Here is a 17,211-nt window from a genome sequence, read left to right on the forward strand (position 1 = left end):
TCCCTGAACAAAGTCTGAATGTAGAGCGCTGTTGTCCAGGAAGCCCAGAGCTCTAGGATTTCCGAGGGGGTTAGGTGGATGTGTGGTTGGATGAAGACTTATCCGATATCTGATGAAAAAAAGAAAAGAAAAAAAGAAACCACAGGGGAGAGAAACTCCTCTTTCTCATCCTCCAGTCTTCGATCTTTCCTTTTCTCCCCTGATGTGCCAAACATATCACATACCTGAGGACGTGCACGTGTGTGTGTGTGTGTGTGTGTGTGTGTGTGTGTACCTGTGTGTGTACCTGTGTGTGTAAGTGAGGTACATGTATGCACCTCATCTTGAAACAACAATTTCAAGGCTCACTCCATTAACATTTTGTGAAGGCAATCAAAATGTGTACTTTTTTTTTATCTTAGAAACCCAGATCCATCTGTTTTGCCTCCTGGATTTGGTGGATTTGTTCCATTCCATCTGCGATGGGGATATATCTGGGGATATGTGCCTGGCAAATCACACCCTCTGTTAGTGCTGTTAGTCAAAGGTAGGATTTCAGCCCGATCCCTCAGACGATACCTGAGGCTTTGAGCAGAGGAGGAAGAAAAAGCGAGCAGAGGAGGAAGAATGCAGAGACGGCCGTGCACTCATGCACTTAGCACACGTGTCCACGTAGAGAGCTGGGGCTGTTCAAGTTCGTTCCGTTCATTTCAGAATTATAATCAATTCAATATGATTTCCAGCTGCCATGCCGAGACTTCTCTGGTGCCTGCCGACCGCGACGGGGGAGCAGTTATGAAAGAGACCGGTTGCCTGCAGGAAAACTGCAGGAGGTGTGTGGTCCTTAGGCAGGCTGATGTTGCGTGACTGTGGTAGTTTAGCCTAGGTCTCCTCCAGTGCAGTGGGGTATTAAAACGACGGAGAGGTGGAGAGTATAGTTTTCTCTTACTCACTCTCACTCTCTCGTTTATCCCTGTGTTGGGCAACCTAGGCAAGACAGAGGGCTCATTTTTGCATCTCCAAAATACCCTAACCACTGCCCCCCCCCCCCTCCCACACACACACACACACACACACACACACACACACACACACACACTTGTTTACTTACTCTCTCTCTACCTCTGTCTCTGTCTCTGTCTCTCTCTCTCTCTCTCTCTCTCTCTCTCTCTCTCTCTCTCTCTCTCTCTCTCTCTCTCTCTCTCTCTCTCTCTCTCTCTCTCTCTCCTACTAGAGCCAATCCTCAAACACTGTAAACTCTGAGACAGCCTTCAGCCTTCCTGCCTCTGGTAATAACACAGCAGTGGTCTAACATTAACCCTACCGTAGTGGCAGTTTGCTGCTGCCATTGGGTCCCTGATGTATCCCTGTCTGAGACAGCCACCGGGACCTCACTTAGCAGAGAGGCTTACAGGACTCATTATGGAATGGAATGAATGGAATGGAATGGAATGGACTTTATTTGTCATTGCTACAGTACAGGTACCAAACAACGAAATTTAGGAGGGGTGGCTCCCCTGGTGTTAGGAAAGGGAAAAGAAAAAAAACACATTTTAGAAAAAGCACAAAATCACAAGGTAAGGTAAGGAGCTGGTTTACATAAATAAAGGCTATGTACACAATCCACTGTACTATACTGCACAGATAGTCAACTAGGGTTGTCATATTGCACAAAATTATTTTTTCACGTTATTTTAAAGTGTCACAGTTTGCAGGCTTGAAATGTACATGTTTGTGCCTCAGCACTAGCTGCCATACAATCCGTCCGGACTGTCCTGGGCCCAGAACTTAGGCCTTTGCTGTGTTCAGGGACTTGACGGCCCAGTGGTAGAAGCAGTTCTTCAGTCTGTTTGTCTTAGCGGCCGGGGTCCTGTACCTCCTATTCGAGGGCAGCCTGATAAAGTGTACGTGCCCAGGGTGGGTCGGGTCCCTGGAGATCTTGGAGGCCCTCCTGAGACAGCGTGTGTTGTACAGCTCTTCCAGAGAGGGGAGGGGGGCGCCGGTGATCTTCTGTGCTGTTCTCACGACTCTCTGTAGCGCGTTTCTCTCCGCTGTTGTGCAGCTGTGGAACCAGTTGCAGATGCCGTAGGTGAGGATGCTCTCCACTGCGCCGTGGTAGAAGGCCACCAGTATCTCCTGCTTGTTGTGTTCTTTCCTGAGGCATCTCAGGGTGTATAGCCGCTGTTGTGCCCTCTTGATGGTGCCTTTTGTGTTGTCCTTCCATTATGAGCCAGCGATGGATGGCTGTCACCCCATCATGCACTGCAGTGGAGGCTGATGGAGGTAGAAATGGGAAGATGCATTGCACTCAAAACCGGTGTGGAAGATGCATTGTAATGCATTTCTGCCTCCACTCACTATACCTCAGACATGTTGGTGAAGAGAGAAGGTATGAATGAAGGAATGTATGAAATGTAAAGGGTAAATGGACTGACCTATTCCAAGGAGCTTTACATTGGCCTCTCATTCACCCAATCACACACACACACACATTCACACACACATTCACACACCGATGGTGGAAAGGTGAAGGTGGGTACAGAAGAAGCCATATAAGAACTAGGTTATGCAATACTTCATTCATTCATTTGTTCATCTGCCTCTCTCTTTCTTATGGATTTCTCTTTCTCATCCTCTGTTCCTTCAACATTGAATTATTTTATCACAGAGAGAGAGAGAGACACACACACACACACACACACAGAGTGTGACTGACAGACAGAGCGAGAGAGAGAGAGAGGGAGAGAGAAATCCTCAGTCCCCAAACATGACCTTGTGGGGAGTACTGTATACAGAGATGCTATGGGGGATCTAATACTGAATCCTGTTTTTATCAAATGATGGTGCTGATAGTGGAGTTTGTTTGGAATGAAGTCAAAGTGGTTTTAAGAAGTTTACCACCACGGTCATAGTCTTGTGTAATGGAAACCAGATCATCTTTATGAAGGAAGTTTTATTTTACTTTAGCTTTACTTTACTTTAACTCCTCAGAATTACTTGTCAAATATTTATTGCATTTGCAGCAGGAGTAAGATGGATAAGTTTCAGTGTTTGCTGTCTTCAGCGTTTATGAAATTAGCGTTCAATTATTCAAGCCAGAAGAGCTTCAGAAAAGGATATTTCGAAGCTTGCATAATAAGTTATGAACTGAAAGAGACAACCATGTTGTGTATTCATCTTTTGATCAATTGTTTTGACCAAATGTATGTATTTACATTTTCAGGGTGACCTGGTTTAATTTAGTTTTGAAAAATGCTTTATACTTTTATGGCTTTTGTCAACTGTTTCAATAATCCACAACATTGTTCCAAAAATAATTAGAAAAGTGACCGAGAAAAAAAGTATACTTATACTTATAACAGTTGTACTGTTGTAGAAATACCTTTCCTCCTCCCTCTCTCTTTCCCCTCACTGCTGTTCCTGTACTTATGGGAGATGGAAAACGACCTCCGGGCACACATGAACATTCACTTAAGAGCGAAAGCACACAGCTGCAGACAGGGTTGTTGATGTGGGCTAGTTTGGGGGCTAAGCGACATTCCGCCATCTCTAGCCAGTTTCCACTCGGAACGTTTGGCTTGACATAACAATCCCCCCAACCCCTGTCTGTGTGTGTGGGGTATGTATTGCCTTTAAACGGGTCGGAGCGAGAGGGCGACAGGGACACCATGGCTTCTCAACGGCTGTATCTGAGGCTTCTGGGGCTCACCGCTCTGCTGGTACTCCTGGCACTCACAGGTCAGCACTACTCACTCTGTCTGTCTGTCTGTCTGTCTAACTGTCTGTCTGTCTAACTGTCTGTCTGTCTGTCTGTCTCTGTCTAACTGTCTGTCTGTCTGTCTGTCTGTCTCTGCCTAACTGTCTGTCTCTGTCTGTCTGTCTCTGCCTAACTGTCTGTCTCTGTCTGTCTGTCTCTGTCTAACTGTCTGTCTGTCTCTGTCTAACTGTCTGTCTGTCTGTGTGTGTGTGTGTCTGTCTGTCTGTCTGTCTATCTGTCTGTCTGTCTGTCTGTCTCTGTCTATCTGTCTGTCTGTCTGTCTGTCTGTCTGTCTGTCTGTCTGTGTAGAGACCATCTTAATGTGGAGGACAAGGGGGGACCAGGTTAACAGAGCCTGTGAAGCCCACTGATACACACGGTGGTTTGGGTCAAACCAGTGAGGACTGGAGGGGAGACGGAGGGGAGACTGAGGGGAGACAGGCCATCAGGTGTTACTACAGTGAGGTTTGCATGGTGACTACAGTTGAAAAAAAAAGTATGTGAACCCTTTGGAATTACAAATTAATTGTATTTCTGCATAAATTGGCCATAAAATGTGTTCTGATCTTCATCTAAGTCACAACAATAGATAAACACAGTCTGCTTAAACTAATACCACACAAGCAATTATATGTTTTCATGTTTTTATTGAACACACCATGTTCAGGGGGGAGGTGGAACCCTTGGATTTAATAACTGGTTGACCCTCCTTTGGCAGCAACAACCTCAACCAAACGTTTCCTGTAGTTGCAGATCAGACCTGCACAACGGTCCGGAGGAATTTTGGACCATTCCTCTTTACAAAACTGTTTCAGTTCAGCAATATTCTTGGGGTGTCTGGTGTGAATCGCTCTCTTGAGGTCATGCCACAGCATCTCAATCGGGTTGAGGTCAGGACTCTGACTGGGCCATTCCAGAAGGCGTATTTTCTTCTGTTGAAGCCATTCTGTTGTTGATTTTTTTATGTGGTTTGGGTCGTTGTCCTGTTGCATCACCCATCTTCTGTTGAGCTTCAATTGGTGGACAGATGGCCTCAAGTTCTCCTGCAAAATGTCTTGATAAACTTGGGAATTAATTTTTAGGAGCTAGCTCTTGGAGAAGTCATTAGCCATGGGGTTCACATACTTTTTCCACCCCCCACCCTGAATGTTTACATGGTGTGTTCAATAAAAACATGAAAACATATCATTGTTTGTGTGGTATTAGTTTAAGCAGACTGTGTTTGTTTATTGTTGTGACTTAGATAAAGATCAGAACACATTTTATTACCAATGTATGCAAAAATCCAGGTAATTCCAAAGGGTTCACATACTTTTTCTTGCAACTGTATATGTTTGACCAAGTTCTCTTCAGGGTTTAACCTCAAAGGAGAAGATAAAGGGATAAACTAGGGATGACAGAGAGATGAGAAGAGACTGACTTCAAAAGAGGGGAAGGTGTTGGTGATGGAATAAAGCACAGTTGTGTCCCTGGAGACCAACCAGCCATAGTCTTTCTACTGTCCAACCAGCCATAAGATTCAAGATTCAAGATTGCTTTATTGTCTGTCACAGAGTGACAGAAATTCTCCTTTGACAGGCTTTGTGCAGTTCATGAATACGTTATCCACATTAAAAACACACATAGGTCACATACATACAATAAAAACAGACAGATATAACAGTGTTTATAAAATGTAGTGCCTATTTAAAAAGTCTAGTCATTTAAAAATAATAGTAAGATTATTTATATTATATTTATAAAGCCATAGTCTTTCTACTGACCAACCACCCATAGTCTTTCTACTGGAGACCAATCACCCATAGTCTTTCTACTGACCAACCACCCATAGTCTTTGAATGAATGGTCTGAATGAATGGTCGAATGGTCTTTATTATTGTCATTGATATAGTACAGGTACCAAACAACGAAATTTGGGAGGGGGGGCTCCCCTGGTGCTAGGAAAGAAAAAAAACTAAAAAAAACAAGAAGGGAAAGGAGCTGGTTTACATAAATAAAGGCACTGTACATGTACACTATCCACTATACTATACTGTACAAATAAAACACTGTGCTGTACTCTATGCTATACCTATTCTAACATTTCCTATTCTCTTTCTACTGGAGACAACCACCCATAGTCTTTCTACTGGAGACCAATCACCCATAGTCTTTCTACTGACCAACCACCCATAGTCTTTCTACTGGAGACTAATCACCCATAGTCTTTCTACTGGAGACAACCACCCATAGTCTTTCTACTGGAGACTAACCACCCATAGTCTTTCTACTGGAGACCAACCAGCCATAGTCTTTCTACTGGAGACAACCACCCACAGTCTTTCTACTGGAGACAACCACCCACAGTCTTTCTACTGGAGACCAACCACCCACAGTCTTTCTACTGGAGACTAACCACCCACAGTCTTTCTACTGGAGACTAACCACCCACAGTCTTTCTACTGGAGACAACCACCCACAGTCTTTCTACTGGAGACAACCACCCATAGTCTTTCTACTGACCAACCAGCCATAGTCTTTCTACTGGAGACTAACCACCCATAGTCTTTCTACTGACCAACCACCCATAGTCTTTCTACTGGAGACCAACCAGCCATAGTCTTTCTACTGGAGACAACCACCCATAGTCTTTCTACTGGAGACTAACCACCCATAGTCTTTCTACTGGAGACTAACCACCCATAGTCTTTCTACTGGAGACAACCACCCATAGTCTTTCTACTGGAGACAACCACCCATAGTCTTAATAAAACACTGTGCTGTACTCTATGCTATACCTATTCTAACATTTCCTATTCTCTTTCTACTGGAGACAACCACCCATAGTCTTTCTACTGGAGACCAATCACCCATAGTCTTTCTACTGACCAACCACCCATAGTCTTTCTACTGGAGACTAATCACCCATAGTCTTTCTACTGGAGACAACCACCCATAGTCTTTCTACTGGAGACTAACCACCCATAGTCTTTCTACTGGAGACCAACCAGCCATAGTCTTTCTACTGGAGACAACCACCCACAGTCTTTCTACTGGAGACAACCACCCACAGTCTTTCTACTGGAGACCAACCACCCACAGTCTTTCTACTGGAGACTAACCACCCACAGTCTTTCTACTGGAGACTAACCACCCACAGTCTTTCTACTGGAGACAACCACCCACAGTCTTTCTACTGGAGACAACCACCCATAGTCTTTCTACTGACCAACCAGCCATAGTCTTTCTACTGGAGACTAACCACCCATAGTCTTTCTACTGACCAACCACCCATAGTCTTTCTACTGGAGACCAACCAGCCATAGTCTTTCTACTGGAGACAACCACCCATAGTCTTTCTACTGGAGACTAACCACCCATAGTCTTTCTACTGGAGACTAACCACCCATAGTCTTTCTACTGGAGACAACCACCCATAGTCTTTCTACTGGAGACAACCACCCATAGTCTTTCTACTGGAGACAACCACCCATAGTCTTTCTACTGGAGACAACCACCCATAGTCTTTCTACTGGAGACTAACCACCCATAGTCTTTCTACTGGAGACTAACCACCCATAGTCTTTCTACTGGAGACTAACCACCCATAGTCTTTCTACTGGAGACTAACCACCCATAGTCTTTCTACTGGAGACCAACCACCCATAGTCTTTCTACTGGAGACCAACCACCTATAGTCTTTCTACTGGAGACTAATCACCCATAGTCTTTCTACTGGAGACTAACCACCCATAGTCTTTCTACTGGAGACTAACCACCCATAGTCTTTCTACTGGAGACCAACCACCCACAGTCTTTCTACTGGAGACTAACCACCCATAGTCTTTCTACTGGAGACTAACCACCCACAGTCTTTCTACTGGAGACTAACCATCCATAGTCTTTCTACTGGAGACAACCACCCATAGTCTTTCTACTGGAGACAACCACCCATAGTCTTTCTACTGGAGACTAACCACCCATAGTCTTTCTACTGGAGACTAACCACCCATAGTCTTTCTACTGGAGACAACCAGCCATAGTCTTTCTACTGGAGACTAACCACCCATAGTCTTTCCATTCTGGTGTCCCACTGTGCAGGGCTCCCTGTAGCCAGCGGTAGATAGAGGGATGCAGGATGAGAGAGCAGGCAGATCTTGAAGTGGAGAATCTGACTCATGGTGAAATGTAAATGTGAGGCAGTGAGTGAAAGCTAAAGTCTCATTTCATGATTCATGTCCTTCTAGAAGGAAAGCCTCCCCCCCGTTGTCACCGCCGCCCCCCCCCCCCCCCCTCCTCTTGACAGGCAGCCAAGCTGATAACAAAGTTCAGCTGGGAAACGTGTTGTTTGTTGCTGTTCAACTACAAAGGATTTGCAATAAACGCAACCATGTGTCTCACCTCAGGCTGTGTGTGCGTGTGCGTGCATGTGTGCATGCGTGCTCACATGCATGTCCCTGTGTGAGTGTGTGTGTGTGTGTCTGTTTGAATCTCAGTTGATTGGGTTGTCCTTTTCCCTTCTTGTCAGATGTGTCCAGTGAGAACAGCCTGCACAAGATCCTTAAGAAAAGAGAAGGTAACATTCACAGAAAAAAAACGTTATACACTCTTTAATAATACCCATGACATCATACATCCTAAACACGCATCTCACGTCCACTTCCTCTACTCTCTCTGCCTCCCTCCAGTGGCGGGTGATAGTAGCGCTCCATCTAAATCTGCGCTGGCCGTCCCGCCCTCCAAGGCCAAAGAGTTCCTAGCCAAGCTCCAGAGGAACAAGAGGAACCTGTGGGACCGCAGCAGGCCTGATGTGCAGGCCTGGATCCAGCAGTTCATGTCCATGGGCTACGACGAGACGGTGAGAGCAGTGTTTGATACCATTCCATTCCTGGGGCCTCATTTATAGAAAGTACTCAGATCAAATTTTGATCTTACCCGTGTCGTACGTAGAAAACCACGTCAACGTAGTGATTTATACAATTTCAACGTGAGTCAATTTGACCGTGGAAACGATCGTAGCTCTACTAGTCCTTGGGCCAAACCATTTTTCATTACCAAATTCTGGGCAAATCCTAGATGTGATTTTCTTATTCCTATACATCCCTAGATTATGTTTTGATATGATAGACCTTTTGGATTGGCAGCTTATTAGTAGTTATCACCTCGTAAAGGTACGGAGTGCTTTTTTCAAAACCGGAGTTTTGCCTAGAAAAGTCCCATGCCATATCCTGCTCCCCTTCGCATGATTCGCGCCTAGCTGTGGTGTGGTTTTGATAGAGACATGAGCCCTTTCATGTTCTTTATGCGCCTGAGTCTCCTAAACACGTAGAGACCAACCCCGAGTCGATCAATGATTCCTACGATGAGCTATGGTAACTTTACCGCACCTACCCCCTACCGATGAATGCCTAATTTTTGCGGTTTTCCGGAGGTATTGTGCGGTAGGTGCGGGAAAGTTACCATAGCTCAGCGTAGGAAGCTCTGATCGACTCGGGGTTGGTCTCTACTTGTTCAGGAGACCCAGGCGCATAAAGCTAACCTGGCTCATGTCTCTATCACAAGCGCAGCCCGAGCTATGCGCGACTGACGCGAAGGGGAGCAGAATATGGCCGGGGACTTTTTGATGGGTAAAACATTTTACCTAATAGATATCACCATGAAACTTCCCCAGTTGATTACTTACATTGAGACAATAATTTTTTGTATTACAAGTTTTCAGAAATGTTCTGTTTAAATATGCAAATGATGTATTATCTACTTAAAATATGAGTTAATTTGCATATCTTTAAAGAACATTTGGACCACAGATTGGATAAAGACAGTAATTAATTACTATACATCCCTAGATTATTATTTGATGTGACCTTGTTGGACCTTGTTGTTAGTAGTTTAATACCTTATCCCCTCTTAAAGTATGGACTGCTGTCATTTAAAATGTGTGGTAGCCTACGTTCTGTACGGGAGTGGACCCGAATGCAGGACACTGAGGCGGAGGCAGATGAACAGTTACATTTATTTAGCCCACAAGGCAGTGAAAGCTGTAGGTGTATGGAGTCCGGTGGTAGGTGTGGTCCAAAATTGGGAGATGTTTTCTGATTTCTGCCGCCCTCAACAAAGTTCTCCATAAGTCCAGGTTTTGGGGTGACACCAGGTTTGAGTTGGAGTCATCATCAGAGCAGTGGATGATGCTGTCCATCATCAGAGCAGTGGATGATGCTGTCCATGATCAGAGCAGTGGGTGATGCTGTCCATGATCAGAGCAGTGGGTGATGCTGTCCATGATCAGAGCAGTGGATGATGCTGTCCATGACAGAGCAGTGGATGATGCTGTCCATGATCAGAGCAGTGGATGATGCTGTCCATGATCAGAGCAGTGGATGATGCTGTCCATCATCAGAGCAGTGGATGATGCTGTCCATGATCAGAGCAGTGGATGATGCTGTCCATGATCAGAGCAGTGGATGATGCTGTCCATGACAGAGCAGTGGATGATGCTGTCCATGATCAGAGCAGTGGATGATGCTGTCCATCATCAGAGCAGTGGATGATGCTGTCCATGATCAGAGCAGTGGATGATGCTGTCCATGATCAGAGCAGTGGATGATGCTGTCCATCATCAGAGCAGTGGATGATGCTGTCCATGCCGCTTTCTTGGCAGGTTGCTGCTGCATTCACCTGAAGTTGGATCCATCATTAGACTTACACTTACTGCTGATGATGTGGGTCTCTGAAATAGAGGAATACATCTAGTTTGACATTAAATTACCAACCTTATTCTAAACTAAAATATTGTCAGGGTGCAGTAATTGGGGCAGATCTCATTACAACTTAGAGGGGCTACAAACAAGGAATCTTCTGTAAATTTAATGTAAATTAAGTTACATTAATATTACTACAATATAAAACCCTGTCTCAAGCCTGGGTACACAACAGGCTACTTTGCTAGTTTAGCTAGCTAACTAAAGTGTTATTAACTATAAATAATAATAATGCATTTTATTTGTATTGCACTTTTCATTCAAAAGAATCTCAGAGTGCTACAGAGTAAAAAAAACTAAAACATAATAAGTTAAAAACATAGTAAAACAACTCAAAATAAATCACAAAAATGAACACAGTTCAACAGTCAAAGGCCTGTCTTAAAAGAGTCCAGGCTCTGTACTGCCCATAGCTGGCTAGGAAGGCTGTTCCACAGGCTCTGTACTGCCCTTAGCTGGCTAGGAAGGCTGTTGCACAGGCTCTGTACTGCCCTTAGCTGGCTAGGAAGGCTGTTCCACAGGCTCTGTACTGCCCTTAGCTGGCTAGGAAGGCTGTTCCACAGGCTCTGTACTGCCCTTAGCTGGCTAGGAAGGCTGTTGCACAGGCTCTGTACTGCCCTTAGCTGGCTAGGAAGGCTGTTCCACAGGCACGGCGGAGCCGAACAGAAGGCTCGGTCCCCCATGGTGCGGAGCCTGGTATTGGGGACCTGGAGGAGCAAACTGTTTGAAGACCTGAGGGTGCGGGTGGAGGTTTGTGGAGTGATGAGTTCTTGTAGATAGGGAGGTGCGTGTCCGTTGATGCATTTGTGGGTGAGAAGAAGGACTTTGTAGTCAACCCTGAATGAGACAGGGAGCCAGTGTAGTGAGTGTAGAACAGGGGTTATGTGCTTGTATTTGTGGACTCTCATCAAGATCCTGGCAGCGCTGTTCTGGATGTATGGCAGCTTCTGTATGCTTTTGCCAGGAATCCCGATGAAGAGCGGATTGCAGTAGTCAAAGGCATGGACAAGTTCTCTGCATCTGACAGGGTTAGAGTGGGACGGAGTTTGGAAATATTTCTGAGATGATAGAAGGAGGTTTTGCACAGGTGTTTTATATGGTCACGGAAGGTCAGGTAAGGGTCAAACCTAACCCCCAGATTTGAAACTGAGGAGGAGAAGAGGATGACTTGACCCTCGAAGGTGAGCTGTGATATGGGCGAAGACTGAACCTGGTGTGGGGTGCCAACAAGACGAGCTTCGGATTTGTTACTGTTTAACTGAAGGAAGTTGTTGTTCATCCATGCCTTTATCTCCTCAAGACAGGTGGTGAGACATGACATGGCTGCAGAGGGGCTTGGGGTAGTTTTAATGTAGAGCTGTGTGTCATCAGCATAACAATGGAAAGACATCCCATATCTGGTGATGACACGACCGAGGGGGAGCATGTAGGTGATGAAGAGGATGGGGCCGAGAACCGACCCCTGTGGAACACCACAGGTAACAGGGAGAAGTCTGGACTTGCATCCTCCCAGTGAGACGTATTCAGTCCTGCCAGAGAGATAGGACTGAAACCACTTCAGTGCAGAGTCTGAGAGTCCAATGGTGGTGTGGAGGCGCTCTAGGAGGATAGTGTGATCCACCATGTCAAATGCTGCTGTCAGGTCCAGGAGGATGTCATTAGCAGTTCATTCGTCACCCTTAGCATAGCCGTTTCTGTACTGTGGGCTGAGCGAAAGCCTGACTGAAATCTTTCAAACAGGTTGTTGTGTTTGAGGTGATCCTGGAGTTGGGAAGCAACTTCCTTCACTAGCACCTTGGACAGGAAGGCAAGGTTGGTGTATGACTTGAGCAGAGCAGTGGGAATGGGGTCCAGGGCGCAAGTGCATGATTTCATTCCTCTAAGGATTTCCATAATGTGGCTCTGTTGAACCTCTGTGAAACATGGGAGAGATGGCAAACTCCCAGGCGAGGGGTTGGTAGCAGAGGGAGACAGAGAGGAAGAGCTGGGCATCAGAGAGCGAATGTTGTTGACCTTGGATCTGAAAAAGTAAATGAAGCTGTTACATCGCTGCTCTGTAGCCTCAGTAGTGGGAGATGGTTGTGGCTTCAGGAGATGATTTATGGTAGAAAAAACTAGCTAGCTAGTTATAATAATAATAATAATAATAACTTGCATTTATATAGCACCTTTCAGGGAACCCAAGGTCGCTTCGTTATCTAACCAGTAACCAGCTATACATTACCACTAACTCTAAACTAGCTTGCTAACTTACCTCTAAATATGGATCTGGCTGGGGCTAAGTTAATTTATTTGAGGAGGTAAATACACACTTTATTTGTTTTAAGCACTTTGTTTTAGATTTTTATTCTGGAAAACTATGTAAATTAACGCATATTTTAAGTAGATAATGTATCATTTGTATATTTAAACATACAAATTCAGAAAACAATAAATGTACCCATCCATGGGTTTGACCTTTCATCTGACTCCGCCTCAGTGTCCTGCATTCGGGTCCACAAGTCCCCTGCCATATTTTGCTCCCCTTCACGTCAGTCGCGCATAGCTCGGGCTGTGCTTGCGATAGAGACATGAGCCAGGTTAGCTTTATGCGCCTGGGTCTCCTGAACACGTAGAGACCAACCCCGAGTCGATCAGAGCTTCCTACGCTGAGCTATGGTAACTTTCCCGCACCTACCGCACAATACCTCCGGAAAACCGCAAAAATTAGGTATTCATCGGTAGGGGGTAGGTGCGGTAAAGTTACCATAGCTCATCGTAGGAATCATTGATCGACTCGGGGTTGGTCTCTACGTGTTTAGGAGACTCAGGCGCATAAAGAAAATGAAAGGGCTCATGTCTCTATCAAAACCACACCACAGCTAGGCGCGAATCATACGAAGGGGAGCAAGATATGGCAGGGGACTTTTCTAGGCAAAACTCCGGTTTTGAAAAAAGCACTCCGTACCTTTACGAGGTGATAACTACTAATAAGCTGCCAATCCAAAAGGTCTATCATATCAAAACATAATCTAGGGATGTATAGGAATAAGAAAATCACATCTAGGATTTGCCCAGAATCTGGTAATGAAATTTTCAATTTGGGGGTTTGGCCCAAACGTCGAGTATTGACCTTGCGTGCGCACATTACCTACTGGTTATGCAGAGTTATTACAGGCATGTGAGCCGCACTGCCTACTGTCATTCATGCAAGTGGCTCGTAATAAAATTAACGATGTTGTTATCAGCAGAGAAAAAAAGTTTAATTCAAGATTTAAAAGGAACTGATGTTTATGATTGTATTTCAGTCTTCCTTTATAGGCTATCCCTCCGGAGCTGTCTATAGACCCTTTTCCACTATCGTGCCAGCCCGGGTCGACCCGGGCTGGCCTGCTTCTTTGGCACTTTTTCATTTGTCGGCCTGGGTCGGGTCGGTTCGGCTCGCTTCTTTAGCTACCCTTCTTAACCAGGAGCGAACTCTTTCGAACTCTTGCGAACTCCCAGACACCGGAGAAAATCCAGTATAATTTTGCGCATGGCCGGGCAAGGTCCGTTGTGGAACGCACTAGGCATGTTGAAGGGGAGATAGACAGCTCCGGAGGGATATAAAGAAAGACTGAAATACAATCATAAACATCAGTTCCCTTTAAATCTTGAATTAAACTCATTTTCTCGGCTGATAACAACATTGTTAATTTTATTACGAGCCACTTGCATGAATTACAGTAGGCAGTGCGGCTCACATGCCTGTAATAACTCCGCATAACCAGTAGGTAATGTGCGCACGCAAGGTCAATACCCGACGTAGAGCTACGATCGTTTCCACGGTGAAATCGACTCACGTTGGAATTGTATAAATCACTACGTTGACATGGTTTTCTACGTACGACACGGGTAAAATCAACATTTGATCCAAGTACTTTCTATAAATAAAGGCTAACATTTATTAAAATAAAAATAAAAAAGAGAGAATAATACAAATTATTTGAATTATTCTCCTGAGGACTTTTCAGATGGACTTTAAAATCGCTATCCGAAAATACATAACCTAGAGCTCTATGGAGGTGGAGGATGGATGAGAGGCTTCTTCTGGCCAGATAAGAGCAGGGAACTAAAGAGCTGGGCAGATGAATGTCTCAGCAGGAAGCACAGAGAAACTGTCTTCAAAAGTGTTGATGCCCACAGATACACACACACACACACACACACACACACACACACACACACACACACACACAGGTCTGTGATTCTGCTGGAGGCTGTTTTTAGTCGTGCAGAACAGAAGAGGCAGGAAACAAGACAGAAAGAGAGAGAGAGCGGGCGAGAAAGGTTTTCCCTTTTTGACAGTTGACACCTCTGATTTGTCTTAAGTCTGTAGAATTGCGTTGATGGTCCCATGCATGACATCCTGTGTGTACATGTCACTTCCTGTTGTGTTCCCCTGCTGTTGACGTTGACAGCCTTGGCATTCTGAAACCCCGCTGGTTGTCCCTGCGTGCCAGCAGTGCTGTTCATACCGCCTCCCCCACCTCTCTCCCTCACCCCCAGCCCTCTCCCCCACCCCAACATCTGAGCCTGAACAGCTGGTGTGGTCTTGTTGCCGTCTCTCTCCTTCACAGAGGCTGGAGACTGACCTGGCCTACTGGATGGACCACGCGCGGTCCACAGACCAGGGTCGTCAGCACCACTACGATGAAAACGCTCCCATTGGACCGCGACACCGAGGAGAGTACAGACACGGAGCGGACGTCAACTATGACTACTACTAACTCCAGCTCTGCTCCCTCTGTCCCCCTCCCCATAAAGCCCCACAAGCCAAAAAACACACACACACACACACACACATCCATCTGGCCCTCTCCTCTGTATGGTCAAAGTGAGGCGATAGCCCCGATGTGGTCTGGTACTTGTCACCTGACTGCCTTTCTTTACCCATCTCCTTTCCCCCTTCACACTCACTCTCTCACTCACTCACTCTCTCACTCACTCTCTCACTAACACACTCGCTAACACTCACTCGCACACTCACTCACTCACTAACACACACCCACACCTCTCTACGTCAGGTCCCTCTCCCTATGAAAGCTCAGCCTATGGTTCTCTGCCCTGCTTGTATACCCAGCATGCTGCTCACCTGCCTAGAAAACCAAAGTATGTCTGCTTGCTCCTCCTGCTCCATGTAGATTCCTCGCTCTCTTCTCTCTACCATTGTGTGCCGGTATCTACACCCCCCCGGTTGTGCAGGTATTACGTGTGTATTATTGTATGTTTGTATTGTGTGTGTGTGATCATCAGAGGATCAGAGTAAATAAAGACAGGCTTACTGCTAAGCCTCAGCCCAGTGTCGGAACTAACCATCCTAGCAACCGTGACGCCATTTAATTTCAAGCAGTCTCTCACATGCATACAATATACACACACACACACACACACACACACACACACACACACACACACACACAAAAAAGAGGAGCGGAGGTGGACAAATACTGGAAATATTTTATTAAAATAACATTTTCACCTGAAATGGATTTCACTCAATATTACATTGACATTTCGACAGCAGAGCTTTCACCACGGAGAACGCGAGGCGACCATGACAGACACGGTAACGACGCAGCAACACACTCTCGGATGATGTTGTGTTTTTTCGTCCAGGCTAACAGCTCACACTGCACCACAGACACACATGTCAGAGGCCTGAGACAAACCCTCAACCCCCCCTTCTGCTCCTCTCCTCCTTTCAAAACATGGCTTTTTAAAGAAAGCAATAGAAAAATAAACAGCTTAACACTTTATCAGCATAGTCACTGTGGACCCAAGCGGTGGGTCCAGAAGGCTTGTCTTTGCCCAGGCTTCCACCATGTTGCCTCTGCGCTTCAGAGGGCTCACTGTTAAGCACGGAGGCAACAGAGAGCAAAAGCTTCTGCACAAACAAACAGGCTTTGTATTTCTCATTTGGGAACAGTTCCCCCCTCAAGCGTATCAACAACAACAAAAAAAATGTGGGTCTTTTCTTGGGAAGAACAAGCAGTGACTATGCTGATTATGTAGGCTTTACGCTGATTGTGTAAACCGTCATTTATTTTTCCATTTGAGGGGGTGCTGGCTGTATTATTTATTTATTGGATCAACCCCTGGGCTATACAGCACCCCAAAAAACACTTGAATCAAAACTAAACTTAATTTCGATTTGTTTCTGAATCGAGCACATCTTTTCCTTATTTTTTTTATTTTTTTAATAAAGAAAAGCAGTCACAAAACAATTAAGATAACAAAAAACAGATCACGTCAGTTGAACCGAAACGACAAACACAAAACGGCACAGTGTGAAAGCCGACGCTTCTCTCAAGCCTGCACTTTAAATAACAAAAGCATCTATTCACAACAACAAAGAAACTAAGTGCAGGCTGGGTCTGACGTGTCTCGTCACGTACTGTGGTACCGCTCCTCTGTCGGGTCGCTCAGCCGTGTCAGTCTGAAGAGAGCCAGGAGGGCGACAGTCAACAATGCTTGTTGTTGTTGTTTTTTTTAAATACCAGCGCAACAACAGGAAATGTCTTTTTCTTCACAAACACTCCGGGACTTTTGGCTCCATCTCAATCGACGCCCTATTCTCTACATAATTGAGAGATGTCTGGTTGAGACACCGCGTCCTCTAGTGTCCCAGCAGCCTTTGGGGGCTGTGACCGTTGGACCTTGGCCACCAGAATGTCAGTTGTGTCTGGGCCGACCTTTCTTCATGCGTGCTGCCTTGGG

At 45.5% G+C, this 17,211-nt stretch overlaps 2 protein-coding genes across 3 annotated transcripts in view; one reads left to right on the top strand and one right to left on the bottom strand.

Annotated features, from left to right (window-relative positions):
• Window positions 1-3,647: 3,647 nt before the first annotated feature.
• On the top strand, window positions 3,648-15,221 carry ecrg4a (ECRG4 augurin precursor a; the record flags this gene model as incomplete). Its single annotated transcript, XM_080537314.1, has 4 exons — window positions 3,648-3,717; window positions 8,244-8,291; window positions 8,404-8,573; window positions 15,072-15,221. The coding sequence occupies 4 exons, from the start codon at window positions 3,648-3,650 to the stop codon at window positions 15,219-15,221; spliced, it is 438 nt and encodes a 145-aa protein (XP_080393440.1).
• A 726-nt stretch (window positions 15,222-15,947) lies between these two features.
• uxs1 (UDP-glucuronate decarboxylase 1) overlaps window positions 15,948-17,211 on the bottom strand; it is a 64,799-nt gene continuing 63,535 nt past the window's right edge. For both annotated transcript variants that reach the window (XM_080535752.1, XM_080535753.1), the window contains one exon: window positions 15,948-17,211. This exon is cut by the window's right edge and continues 87 nt beyond it. In XM_080535752.1, coding sequence (XP_080391878.1) covers window positions 17,167-17,211 — 45 coding nt within the window. In that variant the 3' untranslated portion in view covers window positions 15,948-17,166.

Source organism: Nansenia antarctica (assembly GCF_963989245.1).
Source record: "Nansenia antarctica genome assembly, chromosome: 7".
Classification (NCBI taxonomy): domain Eukaryota; kingdom Metazoa; phylum Chordata; class Actinopteri; order Argentiniformes; family Microstomatidae; genus Nansenia; species Nansenia antarctica.